The following is a 22,761-nucleotide window of genomic DNA, read 5'->3' on the forward strand; positions in this document are numbered from 1 at the left end:
TCATTTGAGGCTGAATCTGTGCATTATTAATTACTTCCATAAAAGCCACAGCTTCATCCTGTTCATGATCAAATAAATTTCTTCTCCATTTTAAATCCCAACACCATAGACCATGAGATAAGCTACCCATATTGCAGATAGTGCTGTTCTGCTGCCTACTGATGAGAAACAGCTGATTATACTGCTGTTCCAGGTTAGAATCAGTCCCCAGCCATTTGTCCTTCCAGAATTTGACTAAGCTCCCATCCCCTACCTTCCATTCCATGTGTTGAATAATAGGGCTGAAATCAGGCTGCTTAACTAATTTTCGAAGGTCCTTCCACCATTGAGAATGCCAAGGTCTATCTCTGCCATTAATAAGGTCTGCCCAGCCACCATATTTGGATGTTAGAATTCGAACCCATAGCTGGTTTTGATTAGAGGATAAATCCCATAGCCATCTTCCCAACAAAGCTACATTAAAACTAGTAATATCCTTAATCCCAAGGCCCCCAAACTCCTTGGGAAGGCAGATGCTCTCCCACTTTACCCACGCAATTTTCTTAAGATCTTGAGACCCCCCCCATAGAAAATTTCTTTGTAAGGAGGTCACTTTCCGAACTACTTTTTGGGGAATTTTGAAAAAAGATAGGAGATATATTGGTAGAGCAGTCAAAACTGAATTTATCAATGTTACCTTCCCAGCCATTGATAGAAATTTCTGATTCCACTTAGACAGCTTTGATTCAAATTTTTTAATGAGTGGTTCCCACACCAGGCAGCTAGAAGGCTTAGCCCCTATAGGAATCCCCAAGTACTGAAAAGGAGTCTCCATGTGTCTGCACTTGAGAAAAAGAGCTGCATCATGAACCCAGTTGATATCATCTCCAAATATCCCAACACTACTTTTGGAAAAGTTAATCTTCAACCCAGATGCCATTTCAAAGCCCCTAAGCATGGCCTTCATCACAATTACATTGTCCCATACAGCTTCTCCCACAAAGACAGTATCATCTGCATATTGCAGAATGTTTACTGGAACCTTCTGCTTTCCTACTAGATAACTACTGTATAGACCTTTGGTTAAAGCTGTCCTCATCATACCATTCAAGCCTTCTGCCACAATATTAAAAAGTAAAGGGGCTAGGGGGTCCCCTTGCCTCAAACCTCTAGTTGGGGCAAATTTCTTTGAAGGGCTACCATTTATTAGAATGGAAATAGTAGCTGATTGATTGCATGCATTGATCCATTTTCTCCATTTGAGGCAAAACCCCATTCTGTCCAGCATATAGTCCAGAAAGGACCATGAAACAGTGTCATAGGCCTTTGCAAAATCCACCTTAAACACCAGGGCTGGTTTCTTACATCTTTTAGCTTCCTCTAATACCTCATTGAGTATCAAAGTTCCATGAAGGATGTGTCTATCCTTTATGAAGGCTGTTTGTCTCTCATCAATGAGGGCAGACATTACTTTTCTTAACCTGTTAGCCAATAGTTTGGCTATTATTTTATACATACAACCAATGAGGGAGATGGGTCTGTATTCATTAAATGATTGTGGATGGTTTGTTTTAGGAATTAAAGCCAGGAAGGATGCATTATTACCCTTAGGAAAGCTTCCATTAGCATGAAACTCATCCACAAACCTCCTAAAATCTGGTTTTAGAACCCCCCAAAACTCCTTAATGAAATTAAAATTGAATCCATCCGGCCCAGGGCATTTATCTCCACCACAACTCCACACAGCATCCTTGAGTTCAGGATCTGTAAATGGGGCAGACATCTCCTCCCTTTGAGAGCAGGTAATGGTATTAAACTGGACCCCATCCAAGGTAGGTCTGTCAAACTTTTCCTCTGTGAATCTGGCAGCAAAGAATTTTACAGCTTCTTCCTTAATCAAATTTGGTTGCTGAACCCATGTGCTTTCAATGAATATACCTTGGATTGCATTATGATGTCTTCTGAAATTAATGGATTTATGAAAAAAGGTAGTGTTATTGTCACCTTCCTTGAGCCATTTAATCCTTGATTTTTGTCTCAAAATTGATTCATGAGCAAGAGAAACCTCCCACAATTCCTGCTGAATGGACTTCATGGTCTTAACTTCATCTTCCCCCAAAGTTCTGTCCTGGGCTAATGTATCAAATTGATGCAGCTGCTGCTTCAATTGTTCCACTTTATTCTTATTGATATCCCCATTCTCAAAGCTCCACTTTTTTAAGCTGGATTTTAAGTTCTTCTGTTTGTTTTTCAACACAATACTCCCCCATCCAGGTTGCATATCCCCACACCAGACTTGCTTAACCAATGCTTGATATTGATTGTTTTTCAGCCAGCAATCCATCACCCTAAATGGGCCTAGGACCCCAATCCACCATATCAGTTTTCAAGAGGATTGGACAATGATCAGAATAATCCCTATGAAGCACATGTTGAGATGAATCAGGCCATTTAGCTAGCCACTGATCAGATGCCAAACATCTGTCAAGTCTACTCCTCACAGAACCATTTGGCCTACACCAAGTAAATCTGCTGCCAAAGCTTTTGATTTCCTGAAGCTCCATGTCTGATATCCACTCATTGAAGCCAGCACTATCATGAACACCCACAGTCCTTTGAGAGGAACCTACTCTTTCTTCCATACTTCTAATACTATTGAAATCCACAAGGAAACACCACGCACCCTCAGGATTAGAAGCTTTTAGCTGCTTCAATTGTTCCCACAATTCTCTCTTCCCAGCAATATCACATGGGGCATAGACATTTACAATGTACAGATTCATATTTTCCTTAATCCATCTCCCTACCAACATTAAAAAATTCGTGCCTTTCACCCTCCTATCTACCTCAAAGGCTAGATTATTCCACATGCATAGAAGACCTCCAGCAGTGTGAATTGAAGGAACACTGTCCCAAGACACATTAGCATCTCCCCATATATTCTGACAAGCAAGCTTAGTGATAATTTCTTTCTTTGTTTCCTGTAAGCAAACTAGGTCCACCTTATGCTTTAAGTTGAGCTTTCGAATAGCAGCCCACTTCACCCCCGTACCCAAGCCTCTGCAGTTATATGAGAGAATTATCATTAATACATTTATCATCTCCCTTCTCTGCTACCATGTCACTATCTCTCTGCTCCATGTCTACCAAACATCCCATAAGCTGCTGAAAATCCCCCCCACAGGTCATCCCCATTTGATTTAGTAACTCACATTGTCTCTCGGTAATTTCTTCTTTTTCTTTCACTGATAAAGCAGAATTTGTGTCTGTCAATAACTCCTGTTGGACTTTTTTGTTTTTGCACCACTTTCTCCTGGAATACACCTGCAGACCATTGGTTATAAGTTGTTGTTGCTGGTGGGGGCTATTGTGTTCCTTCAATTGGGCCTCAGGGGTGCAAGGCCCAATATGGTTGTGAGCCTGTAACTCTGAATACTCATAAAGTGGGGTGTGTGGACCGTTGTGATGAAAACTACTCTTCATATTTTGACCAAACCTGGGGACATCCTCCTCCTCAGAGGGGCTATCTGCAGAGGCTTGAATAAAAGAGCTGGGACCTGCCTTGGTCATTTGAGGAAACCTTTCACGTAAATTTTCTGAGTCCACTACCTTTTCATTAACAGTTACAGGATATGGTGGCTGCTGATCTTTGACCATTTCAAATTGTTTCCTGTTTGGGTTGCTTACGGTATCCAAGGTAGACATTGTAACCAACGTCCTGTCGGGTGGGTCATTACCCATTGGATCCTTGTTGCACAAATACCCAGTGGGTAAAGGTGGTGACTGCGTGTCATGGCGTTCAACGATAGGGTCACCAACAGGTTCTCCGGCACCCCTTGACAGAGGTATCCCTGTCGACCATGAACAAACAGTGTCCATGTCATCATCTGCTACATCGGAAAGAACTTCTTCAGATGAACCCCAAAAGCTCCTCCCATGGCGGTTACCGGTTAGCTCCATACCCCCATTTTCTTCGACGATGTAGACGCAATGACTCATGCCATCAATCTGGACGAGCGTGACGTGCTGAATTAACGGCGGCCACGGTGTCCTAACCAGGACCCTGGCGCGATCTAGACGCTGCATGTGCTCCACATCGTCGTCAACGTCGACGAGATCACCCACTGCCGCCACCATCCTACGCATATATTCCGTCTTCCACGCAAGCACCGGGATACCCCAACAGCGAATCCAAACGAGTCTGGTTTCTGTCCGCAGCTAGGGATTCCACTTCATCAGTGAATAGAACAGTGATGAAGACTGTTCGGTCTCTTCTCGTATGATCTCAGCTGCTCTCTTATCTGATAGGCCGAGAAGAAGGGCCATATCATCACCCAGGTATTTGGCCGAAATGCCTGGACCTACATGCCAAGCTACTTCCTCTTCCAATCTTTTGAAAATCTCCAACTTCTTCAGTCTACCAACCCAGACGTTTTGATAACGAACCTTGTCTTTCTCCGAGATGTTCAACGAAAGCCTAGACCATGTTCTGTCATCACCAGCGAAGTGGTTGTCTTCCCTACTCGAGTGATTTGACTTCTTTAACGGCGACGCCACTACCTCTGCGTATGATCTTTTGGTTGTTGTGCACACTGCGGCTCAGCGAGAAGCTTCCCCCATACGTACATTTACAGCCATGGCCGCCTTTTCACCCGTAAGCTTGTGTTGAGTTTGTTCCTTCATCGCCTCACCACGTCCGTATTTGGGAATATTAACGTGTAATTTTAGCCCCCGAATGAAACTATTATCAAGGTCTTTTTCAACACTTCTCGCATCTGCTACTCCTTTGAGGCGAACAAATCCGTATCTCCTCCCCTCTTTGTTCCTCCGGTTGGGGATAAAGATCTCTTTCACTTCCCCCCACTAACAGAAATGGGTCCACAGCTCCGCCTTGGTTACCTCCTCCGGAAATCTGGTAAAGTAAAACGAGGTCATGTCTACACCTTCCCTCCAGTTCCTCCAAGAATTTTGCTGTCGGCGCCCCTTCCCGCCATTTGCCTGTGTGCTCGTAACTCTACTCTTCCTATACCTCACTGTTTACCACTCATACACATTATCTCTCGAAGGCGCTTCATCATTCTTTCGATTCCTCATAGTGTTTCGCTCAGTGACATTGATCCTCTGTCTCACGTTCTCTCTCTCTCTTGTTTTCACCCTCTCTCTCACGCTCTCTCCCATCTCTCGTTTTACTCTGATAATTTGTTAAACAAATCAATTTGGGGCTACTCTCTTCATCTCTTTTTATTATTCACGATTTAGAGTAATTGTTTTGAGAAAAGTAAATATTGACAATTTGATCATGCATGCATGGTCAAGATTTTGAACATAAGTAAAGTGACTCTTTTTAGACAGTCATGTACTCATTTGAACTTGAATAATTACTTATCCTGAACATCTCCGTGCAATAGTAATAAATAAGGCAATCAGGATTCAAGAAATCACAGAAATGGCATGGTTTTCAATAACCAGCCTTTTAATCCTGAAAAGGTCATGGATGACGCCTTATTCCACACTTGGTCCTGGCTTAAGTGTGTGGAGAAGGGCTTCCAACTGCATTTTAATTTCTGGTCAACTAATTTGAAGGATGCTTTTTCCTAGAGGGGCTGGGTTTGTATTGTATTGTGGCCTGTCTATTGATTCCTCCTAGTGGGGTTTAGACTGTATATGCCTTGTCTTTATCATTGTATTTTCAGTACACCTAGTACTGAATTTCATATATAATATATTGATATTTGCCGTGCAAAAAAAAAAAAAAAGGATTCAAGAAATCACAGTTGCATATTGGTCATGTACATAAAACACAAGATCCTAGAATCACCCATTCCTAAGTGTTTTAAGATGCAAATAGAAAAATGGAGTCAGACAAAGCAAAATTCAAGTGCAACAAGAATGCATAATATGTTGCACCTATCCAATAAGAGAGTCAAATGTAAGAAAGGGTCAAATTAGTTTGTTTGTGCTGTCTCCCATGTTTTCATCCTATGTTCTAGACTAAGCTGTTAGATATGTCATACTTGTATCATGCTGTCTAAGTAAATTTGAGGTCCAACTCGTGTTTTAGGTAGCAGTGTTAAAAAAATCCACTTATATAAAACCAATCCATAACCAACCATATGCAAACAACTTCAAATCAATTTTAATGGATTGGTTTTACATCCAAATCCAGTTTTTTGGATTTTAAATCCAATCCAATTATTTGGATATGGATTGAATATTTTATCAGATTTTATTGGATTCTCAAACTTTATAGCATTCCTCAGAAAACAACCTTGGTAGAGGTCAGCCCAAAGCAGCCTCAATCAGCAAAAAGCAACCTCAGTTGAGGTCAGCCAAAAACAGTCATGGCCAAGATCAATCATAATAACCCTAACAGAGGTCAATCAAAAACTGCCCTAATCAAGATCGACCGAAATCAACTTTGACCGTGGTTGACCCAAAATAACCCTAGCCGAGGTCGACCAAAAATAGCTATGGCCGAGGAATCGGCCAAAAACAACCCTGGCTGAGATTGGCAAAAAATAATCCTAGTTGAGGTCGACCTGAAACAATTATGACCAAGGGATCGACCAAAAAAAGCCTTGGTTGAAGTCAACCCAAAATAACCCAAACTGAGATTAGCTAGAAACTACCCAATCGAGATCGGCCAAAAACAATCATGATTGAGGTTGATCGAAATTACCCTAGTTGAGGTCGGCTGAAAATAACCTAGCCGAGATCAGCTATGAATTACCTCGACCGACGCCAACCTAATAACGCCTAGTTGAGGTTGGCCAAAAACAACCCTAACCGATGTCAGCCGAAAATAGCCCTGGTCAACTTTGGCCAAAAATAATCTAGCCAAGATCTAACGTAAAAAATCCTGACCAAGGTCATTTAAAAACAGTCTAACCAAAGTCCGCCAAAAATAACCCTAACCGAGGTTGATTGATAATTGTTATGTATTGGTATTATTTGGGATTAAATTATATAGGAATTAGTAATTTTTCTCCCTTATTACTTCCTTTTTGTGCAAATAATTGGAGTTTTAACATCATTTTAAGTTTTTGTGCAGAAAATATTAAAAGATGATGAATTTATGATGCTTGGTGAATAATTGACACACAAAAACAAAGTGAAGTCCAAGAAGCAAATTGAAGATTTGAAGTTGCTCGCTTAACGCGTCTCAGGTGCTAGCGTGTCGCACAGGCTTAGCAGGCAAAGCACGCTTCACGCTAGGAAGATAATTCTGGAAAGTGAAGGCGTGCTTAGCGCGAGACATGCGCTGAGCGCAAATATTGTCATACTCGCTAAGCACGGCAAGCGCGCTTAGCGAAAAGGTTGTGTGAAAAGTAAGTTGATCTGCACGTATAAAAGAAGTAGAGAGAAGAAGGAAAAACACACAGAAATTCCAAAAGAATACAATTCCTTATAGAAGAGCAAAGGCTAGAAGAAGGAGAAGCAATCATTAGGATTCATTGCTTCCTTCCATTCCCTTTCTTATCTATTCCCTTTTGTATTGATAATCCTCTTGCAATTGTAAGGTCTCCTATGGCAACGGGAGACTAAACCCCCTTTGTTGGCAACTTAGCAGTCAACTACTTTAGATATAATTTCTCTTCCTATCTATTTAATAGTATTACCTTTTGCATTATCCTTTATTGTGCTTAATGTTATTGTTTATGCATTGATCACCCATTTGCATGGTAAGTTTTAGGGGTAGTGTTGAGAACCGTTATTTTCTAATAGAATTGGGAAAGGGTATCTAAATAAAGTCATCACTCGGGATAGGTTGATTTTGTTTAGCCTGTTATACATCTCCAATCTTAATGCAATTTATTGTTTTATCTCTACAAAGGGATATGAGAGAGAAAATAAATAAATTAGACTCTTTCACTCAAGGGATCGTGGTTAGAGTATATAAGTAGATGCAGGTGTAAATTAGAATAATTATAAATAAAAAAAATCTTTAATATTACATAAAAAAGTAGCTATTGAAGGCTAAATTCTCAACATTCTCATCTCGTAATTTTCCTTCTACAATAATATTGGTTTCTCTCGTCATTTCTATTTTAATTAAGTAATTTACTTTTATGTTTGTTTTTTTTCCTTGTTTATTTTAATTCAATTTATTTTACTGTTTTCTTCACAACCTTTCAAACCAATTTAATTATTGCTTGAAAAATTATATATTCATCTACGCAAGTACAAAGTCCATGTGAATTCGACACTCGGACTTTCGTTTTAACTTTACTACTTGTGACAATTTGATGCCCTTGTCAATAGTCTAACATTGACCAAAAATAGTCATGACCGAAGTCAGCTAAAAGAAGCCCTAGCAAAAGTAGGTCAAACAAATTTATGGTTTAAAACTAGATTTAAAACAAAAATGGCTTTGAACTATGAACCGATTTTAAAACCATTTCAAACCGATTTCAAAAAAAGCCAAACCACTTTTACCTAAGTGGATATGGATTTTAAATCCAAACCATTTAATTGGGATTTGGATTGGATTTTTAAAAAGCCAATCCATGAACACTCCTGGTTTTAGGATGATAAAATTTTATTTGCTAGAACATAATAAATAAGACAAATTGGGAGATTCAATTTGGAAGACCAATTTAAACATAGGATAAAATTTCAAATGGAGGGAAAGCAAAAAGGTATATCTTAAGTACCACCTGTCGATCATAGGGTAAATAAGGGAGGGAAAAGAAGTTACTGTGCAGCTGGATCTTGTTCTTGTAAGGATCTTGTTCAATGGTCGTTCATCATTCATGGATCAAAAAATGAACTAAGAATAAGTTAGATTGAATCGGTTGCTTTACCTCCACAAAAGTGCTGACCGTGGTTTTCTTCCTTCAGACACTGCATCCTCAAAACTTGTATTTCTCATCAGCATATGATCTTCGCCATCATCATCTTCTCTCATCGATAGAAGAACCATTCGAAGCATGCACAAGAATGGCTGGTCACTGTCTAATAGCTGGTACAGAGCAGCCATCCCTCCCATTCCTGTACCTGACCCTCCACCTATACCAAGGCCACCACCAAGCCCAGACTCATCTAGCAATAATGCTTGGAGCATTGCCACCGACTTCTTCACCAAAGGAAGCTCAATCCAGTTTCCATTGGCATCTTTCTCAAGAGCAGACTTCCAAAAATCCCATCCACTCCCACCACCACCAAATGGAGCTTGACTTGGAGAAAGGCTGACACCATACCACAAACGGCTCCTATATTTCCAGCCATCAGCTAAATCCTTAGCACAGGACCCATATGACACAAAAGCACAAGAAACAGATTCGTAAGGCTCAGCTGCTGCTGCTGCAGCAAGCCTTTCCATCACTGAAGTAGGGATCTGACCACTTCCATCAGCCATTGAAGAAAGGACCTAAAATTATCATGACAGAATGAGTTTCACCAATATAAAAATAAATGAAAATGAGAACTAGCCAATGCAAATGAAATGAATAGTAAGGCAAATAAATAATGAAAACAAAAAAAATAGTCTAAACATTTTCTTAAATTTGAAGAATAAGCACAGAAGTTAGAGATAAGAAGAAAACAGAGAAGGAATTGAAAAACAATAATTTATATTAAAATAATATTTGGAGAAAATGACAGCATGACACCATGGCATGGAGATAATAATTTTGTATGGATTTCGTATGAAAAAAAATATTTGGAGAAAATAAAAACTACACATCAATATTTATTTGTAACATGTATGCATGTCTGGTTTTAGATTACAGTATGCATACATTTAGAGGGACTCCCCCGGAGTCACTATCTAGTGATCTGCGATCATCCACAACTTCTGTTGATTCATCAATTGTCGACAATGGATTTGAGTGATTATTGGTTGCATACACAACAGAAAGCGGAGATGGCGAACTGTTTGGAGCACGCGCAGAAGAGGATTGTTTGTTCTGTAGTCGTAAATGATCTTCAACAAGCATAAGAATCACAATGGCATTCTCTACTAAAGCCACAGACAACTGGGCAGCATTCTCAGCTTCAGCCTTAGAATCTTTTGGTGACAAACCCTCAGCTGCAACACCAGCAGCAGCCGCAGCAATAATTTGAGTCTGCATCAAGTTTTTTTTTGAGTCAAAGATTTTATTAAAGCTATAAATGAGAGCACCAGAAATTGAGTCTGCATTAAGTAAAAGATACATGCAGTCATTATTGCTGTTTTTTCTTCCATTCTTCAACAAAAACGAAAAGTATAGATAACAAGATGTACCTGAACCTGCAATTCTCTAGCAGCAAAATCCAGCAAGCCTCCTAAGAGTCTCCTCTTAAAGATAGGTAACGATTCTTCACGTCTTCAAGACAGAAATTAACCCATAAAAGAATGATTATATAAATGACATGAAACAAATAACTGGAAACTTTCCATCAAAACAAGGGAATAATATGGTAGCATAGCAGGAGATTGTAAAACTCCTCAAAATTCTTCATAATCTTTACTTCAAACCTAGACTACAATCATCACTCTAAACATCATTTCTTCAAGTCTGTTTCTGGCATAAATTGTTCCTCTTAGAATTCCTAGTCAACTAGTGTGGAACATGTACCCCTATTGCTTCATCATCTTTCATCAAGAGTTGGCAACTTATATTCAATTTTAGAATTTACCAAAACCTGGTACAAACTCCAGTGGAACATAAATTTTTTTAAAGGTTCAGCATATTTTTCTTTAGCTACTACCTTCACTAGTATACAGCAAAATACTCCCTTCACTAGTATACTAGCTACTACCTTCACTACTATCATTTTGTGAATTTTGGTTTGTTTCAAAATATGCCACTTTAGAAAGCCAGGAAAGCATTAATTATTGTTTTCCCTAAACATACCCTTGTTTGTTAGTATCTCACTCGCCTAAAAGCTCATCAATTTACAATTACAACTATAGTATAATTCATTTAATAAATTTAATAAAAGTTTAGTTAAAGATTATTTTGTACCTCAAAAAAGTAAAGATTATTTTGTCATAGCAATTAATAATTTTTTTAAGATGTGTGCAGTTTTGTGCTGAGTATGATGCTGAGTTATTCACACAAAAAAAAAGTATGACGTTATGAGCAGTTTTGTGCATCCTATTCCAAATCATGCCCTTCAGGGAAATATAATTCAATAGCATTTATGCATGAAACATGGCAAAGTGTTATTAAATAGTGGTTATGGTGGGCCATGTTGGAGCAGTTTTTTATAAGTGCCACTGTATGACAGTGGCATTGCGGGTTTTGTATGGTGGTCACCAGAAGCATGGCGTCCATTACGGCATGGGGGAAGAGGTGGTTTTGTTAAATTAAAAAAACAGGGAAAAAAAAAGACAAAAAGGAAATGGCCCTGTAGCCCGACCCGGCCCAATTGAAATAAAGGGTTTTAAACCCTAAAGAGAATGCACGACAGAGAAGGTTCTAAGTTCTCGTGTACAACGTTCCTGCTACTGCAGGACCTCTCCCTCCGACAGTGACTTCTACACTGGCAGCGCTTCTGCACCAGCAGCAACTTCACCAGCAACCTTTTCTGGCTCCGGCGACTGCCATCTCTAGTGAGTTACATTTTCTCAGTCTTTTTAGTTACGTTTTTGTTTTAATTCTTTTGTTTTATCTGACTATTCTTTTTAATACTGACCAGCAACTCTTCTTCCTTCCTAACAGAGTTGAGAGAATTTGAGAGAAGAGAGCAAATTAAGATTGAGAAATCTGATATTATTCAACCCAACAATAATCAGATTACAATGCTGTTTATATAGTTGGATAACTACCACCTATCCTAACTATCAACTAACCTGAGTTAGTTGATACAGCTGTTAGAAGTCTAAACTACTAACAATAAACTGACTGTAAGGGGGCTGGGGTGGGGGGGGGGGGGGGGGGGGTGAAATGGGCAGCATTTAGAAGATTGGTCAAAAAAGAGCAGATAGATTTGCTATGCATCCAGGAGACCAAGAAGGAGCGAATTGAGAAGACGATGTGTCAAACACTGTGGGAGAACTCCGAAATTAGCTGGGAAATGCAACCTGCATGCAATACAGGAGGGGGTCTATTATGTCTATGGAGTGAGAAAACTTTCACACTGGAAAGGAAGGTCAGCGGTAGTGGCTTTATCTTGCTGGAAGGTGTGTGGGTTCAGGATGCACAAAAAGTAATTATAGTCAGTATTTATTCACCATGTGATATTTATCAGAAGAGAGTTTTGTGGGATATTGTTAGGCAGATGAAAAATTCAAATTCTGGTGGACTATGGTGCATACTGGGAGATTTCAACAACATCAGAAGACCAACAGAAAGAATGGGTGCCTGTCATAGGGGGATGGATGATAGGATTATGAAGGAGTTCAATGATTGGATTGCAGACTTGGAGGTAGAATAAGTGTCATGCGTGGGGAGAAAATTTACATGGTACAGGCCTAACGAGTCAGCCAAAAGTAAGCTGGATAGAGTTTTGATCTCTGCTGACACAATTTATTTTGGATCGGAACTTCTCCGATCATTGCCCCCATTTTGTTGAGATCTAAGAATGTTGACTGGGGGCCCAAACCATTTAGGATCCTCGATTGCTGGCTTCAGGATAGGACATTCAGAACAATTGTTCAGGACTGCTGGACAAATAATCAGCAAAGGGGATAGGGGGCTTTTGTGCTGAAAGAGAAGATAAAACGACTTAAGGTGAGGCTGAAGGTTTGGAACAAAGAACAATTTGGAGATACTTTCAAGAAGTTAAGAAGTATTGAAGCTGAGATGAACAAGCTGGAATCGAACACAAACGACAGACAATTATCTACCCAATAAATGTTGGACAGAAAAAAGCTACAGGAGGACCTATGGATAGCTGCCCAATCACATGAATCCTTATTGAGGCAGAAGGCGCAGTCAAGATGGATTAAAGAAGGAGATTGCAACTCACGCTTTTTCCACTTGTTGCTGAATTCGAATCGTAGAAGTAATTCTCTGACAGGGGTGATGATTGACGGATCATGGATTGATGAACTGGGAAGAGTGAAAGAGGCAGTTCTTTTGTTTTTCATGAACAGATTTGAAGAAAACGAGTGGGTTAGACCCAAGCTGGATGGGGTCAGATTTCAGAACATTGGACAACAAAAAAATGATATGCTGACGGAATGCTTTCATGAGGATGAAATAAAGACTGTTGTATGGGACTGTGGGAGCGAGAAAAGTCCTGGTCCAGATGGACTAAACTTTAAATTCATTAAGGAGTTCTAGCAAGTCATTAAACCCGACGTTGTTTGGTTTTTGAAGGAATTTTTGTTAATGGAATTTTTCCAAAGGGATGCAATGCCTCCTTTATTGCTCTAATCCCTAAGGTTGCTGACCCACAAAACCTTAACAAATATAGACCTATTTCGCTAATAGGCTGCATGTACAAGATTGTGGCTAAGATATTAGCAAAAAGATTGAAGAAGGTGTTGCCAGCAATTATAGACGAAAGACAGACTGCCTTCATAGGGGGTAGACATTTGCTGCACAACGTGCTTATCGCAAATGAAGCAATTGAGGAAGCAAAAAGGTGCCAAAAGCCGTGCATGGTGTTCAAAGTAGACTATGAAAAGGCATATGATTCAGTTTCGTGGGATTTTCTAATATACATGCTGCGGAGGTTGGGATTCTGCTCCAGGTGGATTAATTGGGTTGAGGGGTGCCTCAAATCTGCTACTATCTCGGTATTGGTGAATGGTAGTCCCTTGGCTGAATTCAGCCCGCAAAGAGGACTCAGACAGGGGGACCCACTAGCACCCCTCTTGTTTAATATTGTTGTTGAAGGCTTAAATGGATTGATGAGAGAAGCAGTGGAAAAGAACCTATTCAGAGGATTCTTAGTAGGAAGAAACAACGTAGAAATCAACATTCTACAATATGCTAATGCTACAATATTTTTCGGTGAGGCATCAATGGAAAATGTCAAGGCAATCAAAGTCATCTTGAGGAGCTTTGAACTCGTATCGGGACTTAAAATTAATTCCGTAAAGAGCAGTTTTGGGGCAATCGGGAAGCCGGAACAATGGAAGAAGGATGCTGCAAAATATTTGAACTGCAGATTGTTGTCCATACCGTTCACATACTTGGGTATCCCAATTAGGGCAAACCCAAGGCGTTGCGAATTGTGGGATCCTATCATCAAGAAGTGCAAGAGAAAGCTAGTAACATGAAAACAAAGACACATTTCATTTGGGGGCAGAGTGACTCTTATAAAGTCAGTCCTAACATCTATTCCTATTTATTTCTTTTCGTTTTTCAGAGTTCCTAACAGAGTTGTGGATAAGCTAGTGAGTATACAACGCCGATTTTTTTATGGGGAGGAGGACTCGAGCAAAAGAAGATTGTGTGGGTCAAATGAGATACAATGTGTCTCCCAAAAGAAAAAGGGGGATTAGGAATCCGGGACATCAAGAGCTTCAATCTAGCTTTGCTGGGAAAATGGATATGGAGTCTGTTTCACCACCAAGGGGAACTCTAGGCCCGGGTATTGGATTCAAAATACGATGGCTGGAGTTGTATGGATGACGAAAGAAGAGGCAGCAATGAATCTTTATGGTGGCAAGACTTAAAGTCATTGTTTCAGCCATCGCAAAATGGTAATTTCTTTCAAAATGGAATTGCCTGGAGGGTGGGGTGCGGAGATAGGGTCAGGTTTTGGGAGGATAGATGGATTGATGATGATAATCCACTAAGACTAAAATACCCTAGGCTATACCACATTTCCTGCCAGCAAAAACAGCTCATTCAGCACATGGGAAGTCACACAACTGCAGGCTGGGAGTGAAATTTTATATGGAGGAGATCTATGTTTGACAATGAAATTGACATGGCTGCTAGATTCTTGGGGGATATAGAAGGTAGTTTAATCCATCCAGATCGACGAGACAACTAGGTGTGGAAAGCTGATTCAAGTGGTCAATATTCAGTGCGGAGTGCATATAATCTGCTGATGGGGGAATCAATAGATGAGAATCAGGATGGAGTTTTTGAGGAGTTATGGATTTTAAAGATCCCAACCAAAACATCCTTTTTCACTTGGAGATTAATTAGAGATAGACTGCCAACAAAATTAAACCTGCAAAGGAGGAATGTAGAAATCAATGATTTACTATGCCCATTCTGTGGGAACAATGAGGAGGATGCAGCTCATCTATTCTTCAACTACAGTAAAACCCTCCCTCTATGGTGGGAATCTTTGTCTTGGGTAAACATCTCAGGTGCTTTCCTACAAAACCCGAGACATCATTTCCTCCAACATGCTTATGGGGGATATCCTGGACTAAGGGCTCATAGATGGAAGTGTTGGAGGATAGCATTAACCTGGACTATTTGGCAGCATAGGAATCGGATAGTTTTCTCAAATGAGAGCTTTAATGGTAGCAAACTGATGGATGAGGCAATCTTCTTGTGTTGGTCATGGTTTAGGAATCTGGAAAAAGGTTTTGTAATGCATTTTAATCAATGGTCGAGTAATCTATCAGAGGGATTTTGTAATCAGGGGAGGGAAGCATGCATAGGACCTGGGTAGCCTATAGCTTACAATGTAAGCAGCTTATGGTTAGCTAATTCGACTGTTCAAGTTCGTATTAGGAAACCATGTGTCTGTTGAAATCCAAAAATTTGTAATCTTAGTACCCCTAGTACTTATTTATATATTCTAATTTATCTTTGCTGATAAAAAAAAACTATAAACTGACTAACCACTAACTATAGTATTTAGAATAACAGCTAAGTAAAAAATACACTACGAGTAATGTATACTCTTATATTTCCTCTTTCTCTATTTTTTCTAATTTCTATTTTGTTTTATTATTGTATAACTGTTATGTTTTCAGATTTTTTTTTTTCTGGCTTCCTCTTATGGAGAATTTTGGGCTTTCCACCATCCACCATTAATAACAACATTGATGACAACATGATAGGTTCCAAACAACATACTTCCTAAAGAATTTAAAGAATAAGAGGTCTCTTCCAAATTTGTGATGATGAGACAAGTGTACTGTCAAGGACCAACTATACTAAAAGCATAACCTGTAAGGTAAAAACTCATGATTGGTGGTATATCTATCAGGAAAAACCCAAGTTCCGCATTGACTAAAAATAGTGCAAGAATAGTATATATACATGAGTTTGTGCATGGATAAAGCAGGTTTGCTCTTCATTGTACTAAAATTTAAGTTTTATTAGAATGAGAGAGGATTGAACTCCTAAAAGGATTAAGCAGTTACATTTACATCTGCTCATGAATGGTTTTATATTGAATGTTTTCATACTAAACAGTAACATGTTTAGTTGGGAAACAATGCAAAACAGCATCAAAATAAAAAATGATATGGTACCAAACACAATTTCTGTAACAATCAAAACAGAAGAACTGGAGAAGTAAATACTGAAGAGCTCATAATGGATGCATAAACTTACCTTAGTCGCTGCTCTCTTGTGCTAGATCCACCAACAATAGAAAGCCACTCTGCACAATGAATAGTCGCTTCAATATCCTGGACACAATGAGCAGCACAGAGCAGTATGAATTACTCTATAAAACCAGAAATCATGCAAACAAAAAATATGGACAATAGAAGGGAAATTCCAGCAGACTGATACTATGCGATGACTAAGGCTGTGTTTGGAAATCCATTTCGAGCCTTCTAAACAAAAGATCCCACTTTCCAAAGCAGCAAACATAGAAGGAAGGGAGGAGATGGATTGGCATTTAGTTGAACACGATTGAGTTCCAAACACACACCAAGAAGTCCCACAATATTTCAACAGTTAATTGCTGCTCCATGTAGAAATTCCAGGTCCAGGACAAAAGTTTAATTAAAATGACTTATGACTACACTATGTGGTAACTAAGTAAAATATAATTAAAATGAAATTTCAATACTTCATTGATAATCCATCGCTCAAAGAGAACAGGTTTAGAGAATATCCAAAAGATTTTCATTTTATAACCAGGACAAGATATGCTATCAAATACAAGAAGCTCTGTTACATTTTTCAACCTCAGACCCCCAGTATTCATTTAGTTTCTTTATTTAGAAGACATAAACCCCCAGTTGTATTTTTCTCTTCACTTGAATGAAATTTCTTCCTTTACCATGAAGGGAAAAAGAAAAAGAAGAAAACAGTCTTTTGTACATCTTAAAGCCCAAATAAACCCAAGTGAATCAAAAAATGATTTACATATTCATTGCAAGTTCAAGAAATGTCCAATATTTGATGTTCAACAGTTACGACCCCAGCCAATGAAACAAAGATTTAGTAAAGAAACAGGAAACAGGCAAGCATACTGCTGCATGTGCATGCTGTCAACAGCAACATGATTAAAAAGAAAATTGGGTAAGAATTGGCAGTAACGTCAATTGGGTAGACATGAAAGAAGTAAGCAATTCTAACAAATATCAACCTTCCATCCATCCTTTTGGCGCATTGAATGCTCTAGCATGATACTAAGGAAATTATGAATAAGGTCTTCTATGTCTCCAATGGTTGTTGAATCGGATAATTTACTTGAACCCACCTGTCAAACAGTTGAACAAAAGTACACAAGTAGCAGAGTTAAAGAATCTTCACAAGAACCTAAAATATGTGTCTGTAGTACACAGGAAGATGGCATGAATTTTTGGTCTATGTATGACAAAAAGATTAAAGAGACAAAGACAACCAAAAAACAAAGAGAGATGGAAAAAGTATAAGAACTTTTTTTTTGCTTCACATTATTACCTCATAGTTTGAGATCAGGACTTCCAGAATCCACTCAGGCCATTCCTCCATGCTTGTCAGACTGCTTCTATTTTCAGGATGACTGCAAGCCAGAAATAGAAGATCCTGAAATCATACACAACCAGCTCAAAACTAGGTGGTGTTAAAAATATATCAAGTAGGAATATATCCATAATTGGAAGTCTCACTTCCTCTGACAAAGTTCTATTAGCAAATTTTCTATATGGCTGTGGCATATACATGAACCTTTCTTAAGCTAACTCTGATACAGAGTACTTAAGGCCACAAAAGAACAGAACCACTCTCATAGCATCTGAAAGAAATTGAGAGAGATTCTAAAAACGGAACTTAAGATACAATACCCCCTATTAATTGTTCTATTTGATAAGAGAAGAAAATGTATAGGAAAGAAGGACTATGTCAAAACATAAGGAGAAAATATTCTCCTTTTTTTATCCCTTTGTGTGTCTGCCAGCGGGACTCTGAAAGAATCCATGTGATATGTTAGAAATCAGGATTTGAAAACAAGAGTAAAAAAAATCTTGATTGCAAAAGAACAGAAAATAGGAGAGATATGCTCATATTCTCCTCCAAGGTTTTCCCCTTCACAAACAATTTCTCATTTCAGTTTCACAAAGAGCAAAAGCTTATTTACAAAAGATACAAGGTAGAATGCCAATGCCTCTTACCTAACAACCTCCTCCTATTTATTTACCTCTCAAATCCCCTCTAACTGACTAACCCTTCTACTAACAAACTGTGAGGTAAACCCCTAACAGAGAATGCTGTAATTTGTATTATGTAATCAAAGGCAAATACAAGATAAATGAGAGCAAGCTCCTCCCCAAGTCAGAGAAAAACATGACCGCCAATTGATTCTTAATTCCACCATATCCCCCACTCTCTTGTTTTCTCCCTTAAAACAGAATTGTCACTCTCTCTCTCTCTTCTAACTAACTTCCACTAACTCTGAGAGGACACAATTGTCCTTTTGGGCCTATGGGAATAAACCTTAAAAGGTTCCCAGTATTGGGAAGACTGATTCCTATCACAAACTACAATAACTGTCCTAACAAACTCCCTAACTCCTAACTGTTGAGCATTGATCGGGGCAGGGATTCCAAGAAAATGAGAGGAAGAGTGACAAAGCTAGAGAAAACAGAGAGATCTGAGGTGCAATCCGAACTCTGTTACAGACAAGAGTATTCTCTTAACTGAGATCAATTGCAATATAAGTTATAGTTATCTTTCCGACTGATAACAGAAATCACAAGTCAGTTAAAACTAACTCTAAATGTAACAGGTAACAGAAGTACTACACAAGCATATGACTAGCTATTCTAAGTAAAACATCATCGAAGGGGGGGACAACTGCCACTAATCATGGTTAAAATAAGAGAAAAATGTAGATAATACCAAGCAATTGTGTCATTAGTTTTACTTTTAGTGCTGTACCAGCCTAGTTCAAGAAAAGTCGTGTTCCACCATTATCTTTCAACTCTTAAAATAACAGCAAACTTAAGGCCTAATAAAATCTATAAAATACAAGAAATCCAAATGCATAAATTTAGCAGGATGTAACTGCTCCTAACTTTCTGCCCTAAACTGTCAACATTTTTTTTTATCAGCAAAAGTAATATATATATATATAAATAAAGGAGTACCAGAGGTACTAAAGTACATAAATAGGAAAGCTCATACGAATGGTGCCTGAAAACAGACTGAACATAGTCTGAGAAGGAACCAAGCTATGGCTACAATTTAGAATCTACCCCTACTGCTATTGTATTTGTTCTGTCCTCTGCTGATAAAGGAATCTACCCCTAAACTGTCAACATGATAGTTACCATTCAACTTATTCAAATAATATATAACTAGTGCAGAGAGATGAGAGAGAGTGAAACTGAGAGAGAGACAGAGAGAGAGGGAAGGAGAGTGAGTGGACCACTTTGATCAGAGGAAGAGGAAGACAGAGAGAAGGGGAGAGAACGAGAGAGGATCCCAAAACAAACTACGTTTACACCAGGCCTGGATAACCTCAAAGGTATCACCATGCAAACTGGAGGGAGAAGGATGATATCACAACATTCTACTTCACAAGTTTCCCTGAACACACAACAGAGAAGGATCTCTGGGCCAAGTTCAAGAAATGGGGGGATGTGAGGGAGATCTTCATCCCCAACCATAGGAACAAAGGGGGTAAAAGATATGGATTCGTAAGGTTCAAAGGGATATCCGATGAACGCAAATTAGAAAGACAGCTTGATAATATCATAGTTGATGGACTCAAGCTGTATGTCAACGTTCCAAAGTATGGGAGAGGAAAGATGAAGTTCGAGGAGTATACTGCCAAACCTAGGACCCAAACGGAAGGACACAACAATGAAGTGACAAATGCGCGACACATGGCAATGCAATACAGGACCCCTCTCAAGTCATATGCGAAGGTGGTATCCACTACCAAAACGGATGTCGGACAGAGGAAGCACCTCCAACCTCCACACCCCAGACATATTGAGTCACAATCGTCGGTCCAACTTCAAGTTGCAGTGGGGGAGAGGAAATGGCACAGACGCATGGGTGGGACGGCTAAAGAAACTAGGGGCATTCGAAAGAATCGAGGACGACCTACCCTGGGAGATAGGAGAAAACGTGGAGCCAAAATATATCGGCGATAACATGATACTCCTCCTTGGGCTCTAGGATTCCAAAGCAGAGGAAATCATCAACGAAGAAACCCAACACGGCACATCACCATTTCACTCTCTAGAAAAGTGGAATCCGACGATGAGGTCGGGCTATAGGTTGGTATGGGTCCAATGCTGGGGAGTCCCTCTAGAAGTATGGGACATAGGAAACATTCGAAAAATAGTGGCCGCAGTTTTTTTTTTTTTTGCTCAGCAAAAATAGGATGTTATTAAGAAGAATAGTACCAGAGGTACTAGAAAGATACATGTTTATTAACTGAATATCTAGTTCTTGTGTATTCACAAAACCAAGCTATTGTAGTTGCAGGAAATACATGATTACAAAAGCTCCAAACCCCATCTAGCTAGTGAAAGCTTCCTTTAGGTTTGAGGACCATTGATTGAAATGTGTATTAAAATCCTTCTCCATGGTTTTGACCCACGTCCAAAGTAGCAGAACCGCATCATCCAACAGTCTACTTCCATTAAACGTGTGGTTTTGGAACACTATTTTGTTTCTGTGTTTCCAAATTGGCCATGTCAAGGCGATCCACCAACATTTCCATCTTGTGGAATTCTTTACTTCAGCTGTCGCAATTGTGTGCTGTAGGAAATGGTCTCTTGGGTTTTGTGGCATTGCTGTTGAGACACTAACCCAGGACAAAGACTCCCACCATAAAGGTAGGGTACTGCTGCAGTTGAAGAATAAGTGATGAGCCTCTTCTTCTTTAAGTCTGCAAAGTGGGCACATGGTGTCATTCAGCATCACCTGTCTTCTTGTAAGGTTAATTGGTAATCTATCTCTTATCAGCCTCCAAGCAAATACAGCTGATTTAATTGGGATTTATAGCTTCCATAGGTCCCCAAAGTCAGAAATCTGGGTTGCCCCCATTAGTTCTCCCCAAACCAGATCATACCCACTTTTTGAAGAGTAATGTCCGGTTTGATCATGCTTCCAAATCCAATTGTCCTGCCTGTGAGGTTGAACTTGTTGCTGTGATAATTCCCCAATGAAAGTGTCCGCCAATGCTATTTCAGATTCAAAGAGATCCCTCCTCCAGTTGAAATTCTATTCCCATCTGTTGTTGTTGCTGGTCCCCATGTGCATAATGAGTGCCTTCTGTTGACATGAGATATGATACAGCCTTGGATACTTCTCCATTAGAGGAATAGAGTTGGATGTCCAAGGATCCTCCCAAAATCTGAATTTGTCACCCCCCCACCTTCCAAACAGTGTCCTTTTTTATTACTAAATTCTGCTGCTGTAGTTGAATTAAGATCGGGTCCTTCCACCACAAGGATTGTTGATTTCCTCTTGAGCCTTCCTCCAATGCCTTCCATCCGCCATACTTTGATTCAATAATTTTTGCCCATGGCTCCTCCTGCTTAGAGAATAGATCCCATCTCCACTTCCCCAATAGAGCTGCATTAAAAGTCCTAGGGTTTTTAATTCCAAGGCCGCCTTTGTCCTTTGGTTGACATACCGTCTTCCAATTGACCCAAGCAATCTTCCTCTCTTCTGATCCCCCTCCCCATAGAAAACGTCTTTGGATGGCTTCTAATTTGGCAATTACCTTTGAAGGTATCCTGAAAAAAGAGAAAATAAATAGGAATTGTTGTTAGGACTGCATTAATGAGAGTGACTCTCCCCCCAAAGGATATGTGTTTGTGTTTCCAAGAGGCTAGTTTTCTCTAACATTTTCTAATTAGAGGATCCCAAAGTTCACTACGTCTTGGGTTATCCCCGATGGGGAGGCCCAAATAAGAGAAAGGCAAAGATAGGATTCTACAGTTAAGGTACTCAGCTGCCTCAAACCGTCATTGCTCTGGCTTCCCAATTACTCCAAAACTGCTCTTAGCAAAGTTTATCTTTAACCCGGATACAAGTTCAAAACTTCTTAGGATGGATTAAATTGTCTTGACATTCTGCATTGTAGCTTCCCCAAAAAATATTGTGTCATCTGCGTACTGTAGTATGTTAATTGGTATGTTGTTTTTCCCAACCAGGAAGCTGCTACATATTCCTTTATCCAGTGCTTCTCTCATCAAGCCAGTTAACCCTTCAGCTACAATATTGAAAAGGAGAGGCGCGAGTGGGTCACCTTGTCTAAGACCTCTTTGAGGTAAGAATTCATTTGTAGGGCTACCATTAACCAGGACAGAAATCGAGGCGGATTTAAGGCATCCCTCGGTCCAACAAATCCACTTAGGATAGAATCCAAGTCTCTTCAACATATCTGATAGGAAGGCCCAGGATACTGAATCATAGGCTAGTTCATAGTCTACTTTGGCCGTAGTTGGTGACCTTATCGACGTCGACGATGATGTTGAAGAGTTGAGAAGGTTAGATAGGGCCAAAATTCTAATAAGAACTCCATGGA

General features: G+C 39.5%; 1 protein-coding gene across 2 annotated transcripts in view; it reads right to left on the bottom strand.

Moving 5' to 3' along the window:
* The window catches only part of LOC100782030 (BEACH domain-containing protein C2), a 64,012-nt gene that overhangs the window by 16,104 nt on the left and 25,147 nt on the right, over positions 1–22,761 (bottom strand). For both annotated transcript variants that reach the window (XM_006602697.4, XM_014770738.3), the window contains exons 6-11: positions 17,694–17,798; positions 17,377–17,490; positions 16,389–16,465; positions 10,205–10,286; positions 9,720–10,046; positions 8,784–9,349 (exon numbers count right to left, since the gene is read on the bottom strand). In XM_006602697.4, coding sequence (XP_006602760.2) covers positions 8,784–9,349; positions 9,720–10,046; positions 10,205–10,286; positions 16,389–16,465; positions 17,377–17,490; positions 17,694–17,798 — 1,271 coding nt within the window. The remainder of the gene's footprint in view (positions 1–8,783; positions 9,350–9,719; positions 10,047–10,204; positions 10,287–16,388; positions 16,466–17,376; positions 17,491–17,693; positions 17,799–22,761) is intronic.

The sequence above is a fragment of the Glycine max genome, chromosome 18 (assembly GCF_000004515.6).
Source record: "Glycine max cultivar Williams 82 chromosome 18, Glycine_max_v4.0, whole genome shotgun sequence".
Classification (NCBI taxonomy): Eukaryota; Viridiplantae; Streptophyta; class Magnoliopsida; order Fabales; family Fabaceae; genus Glycine; species Glycine max.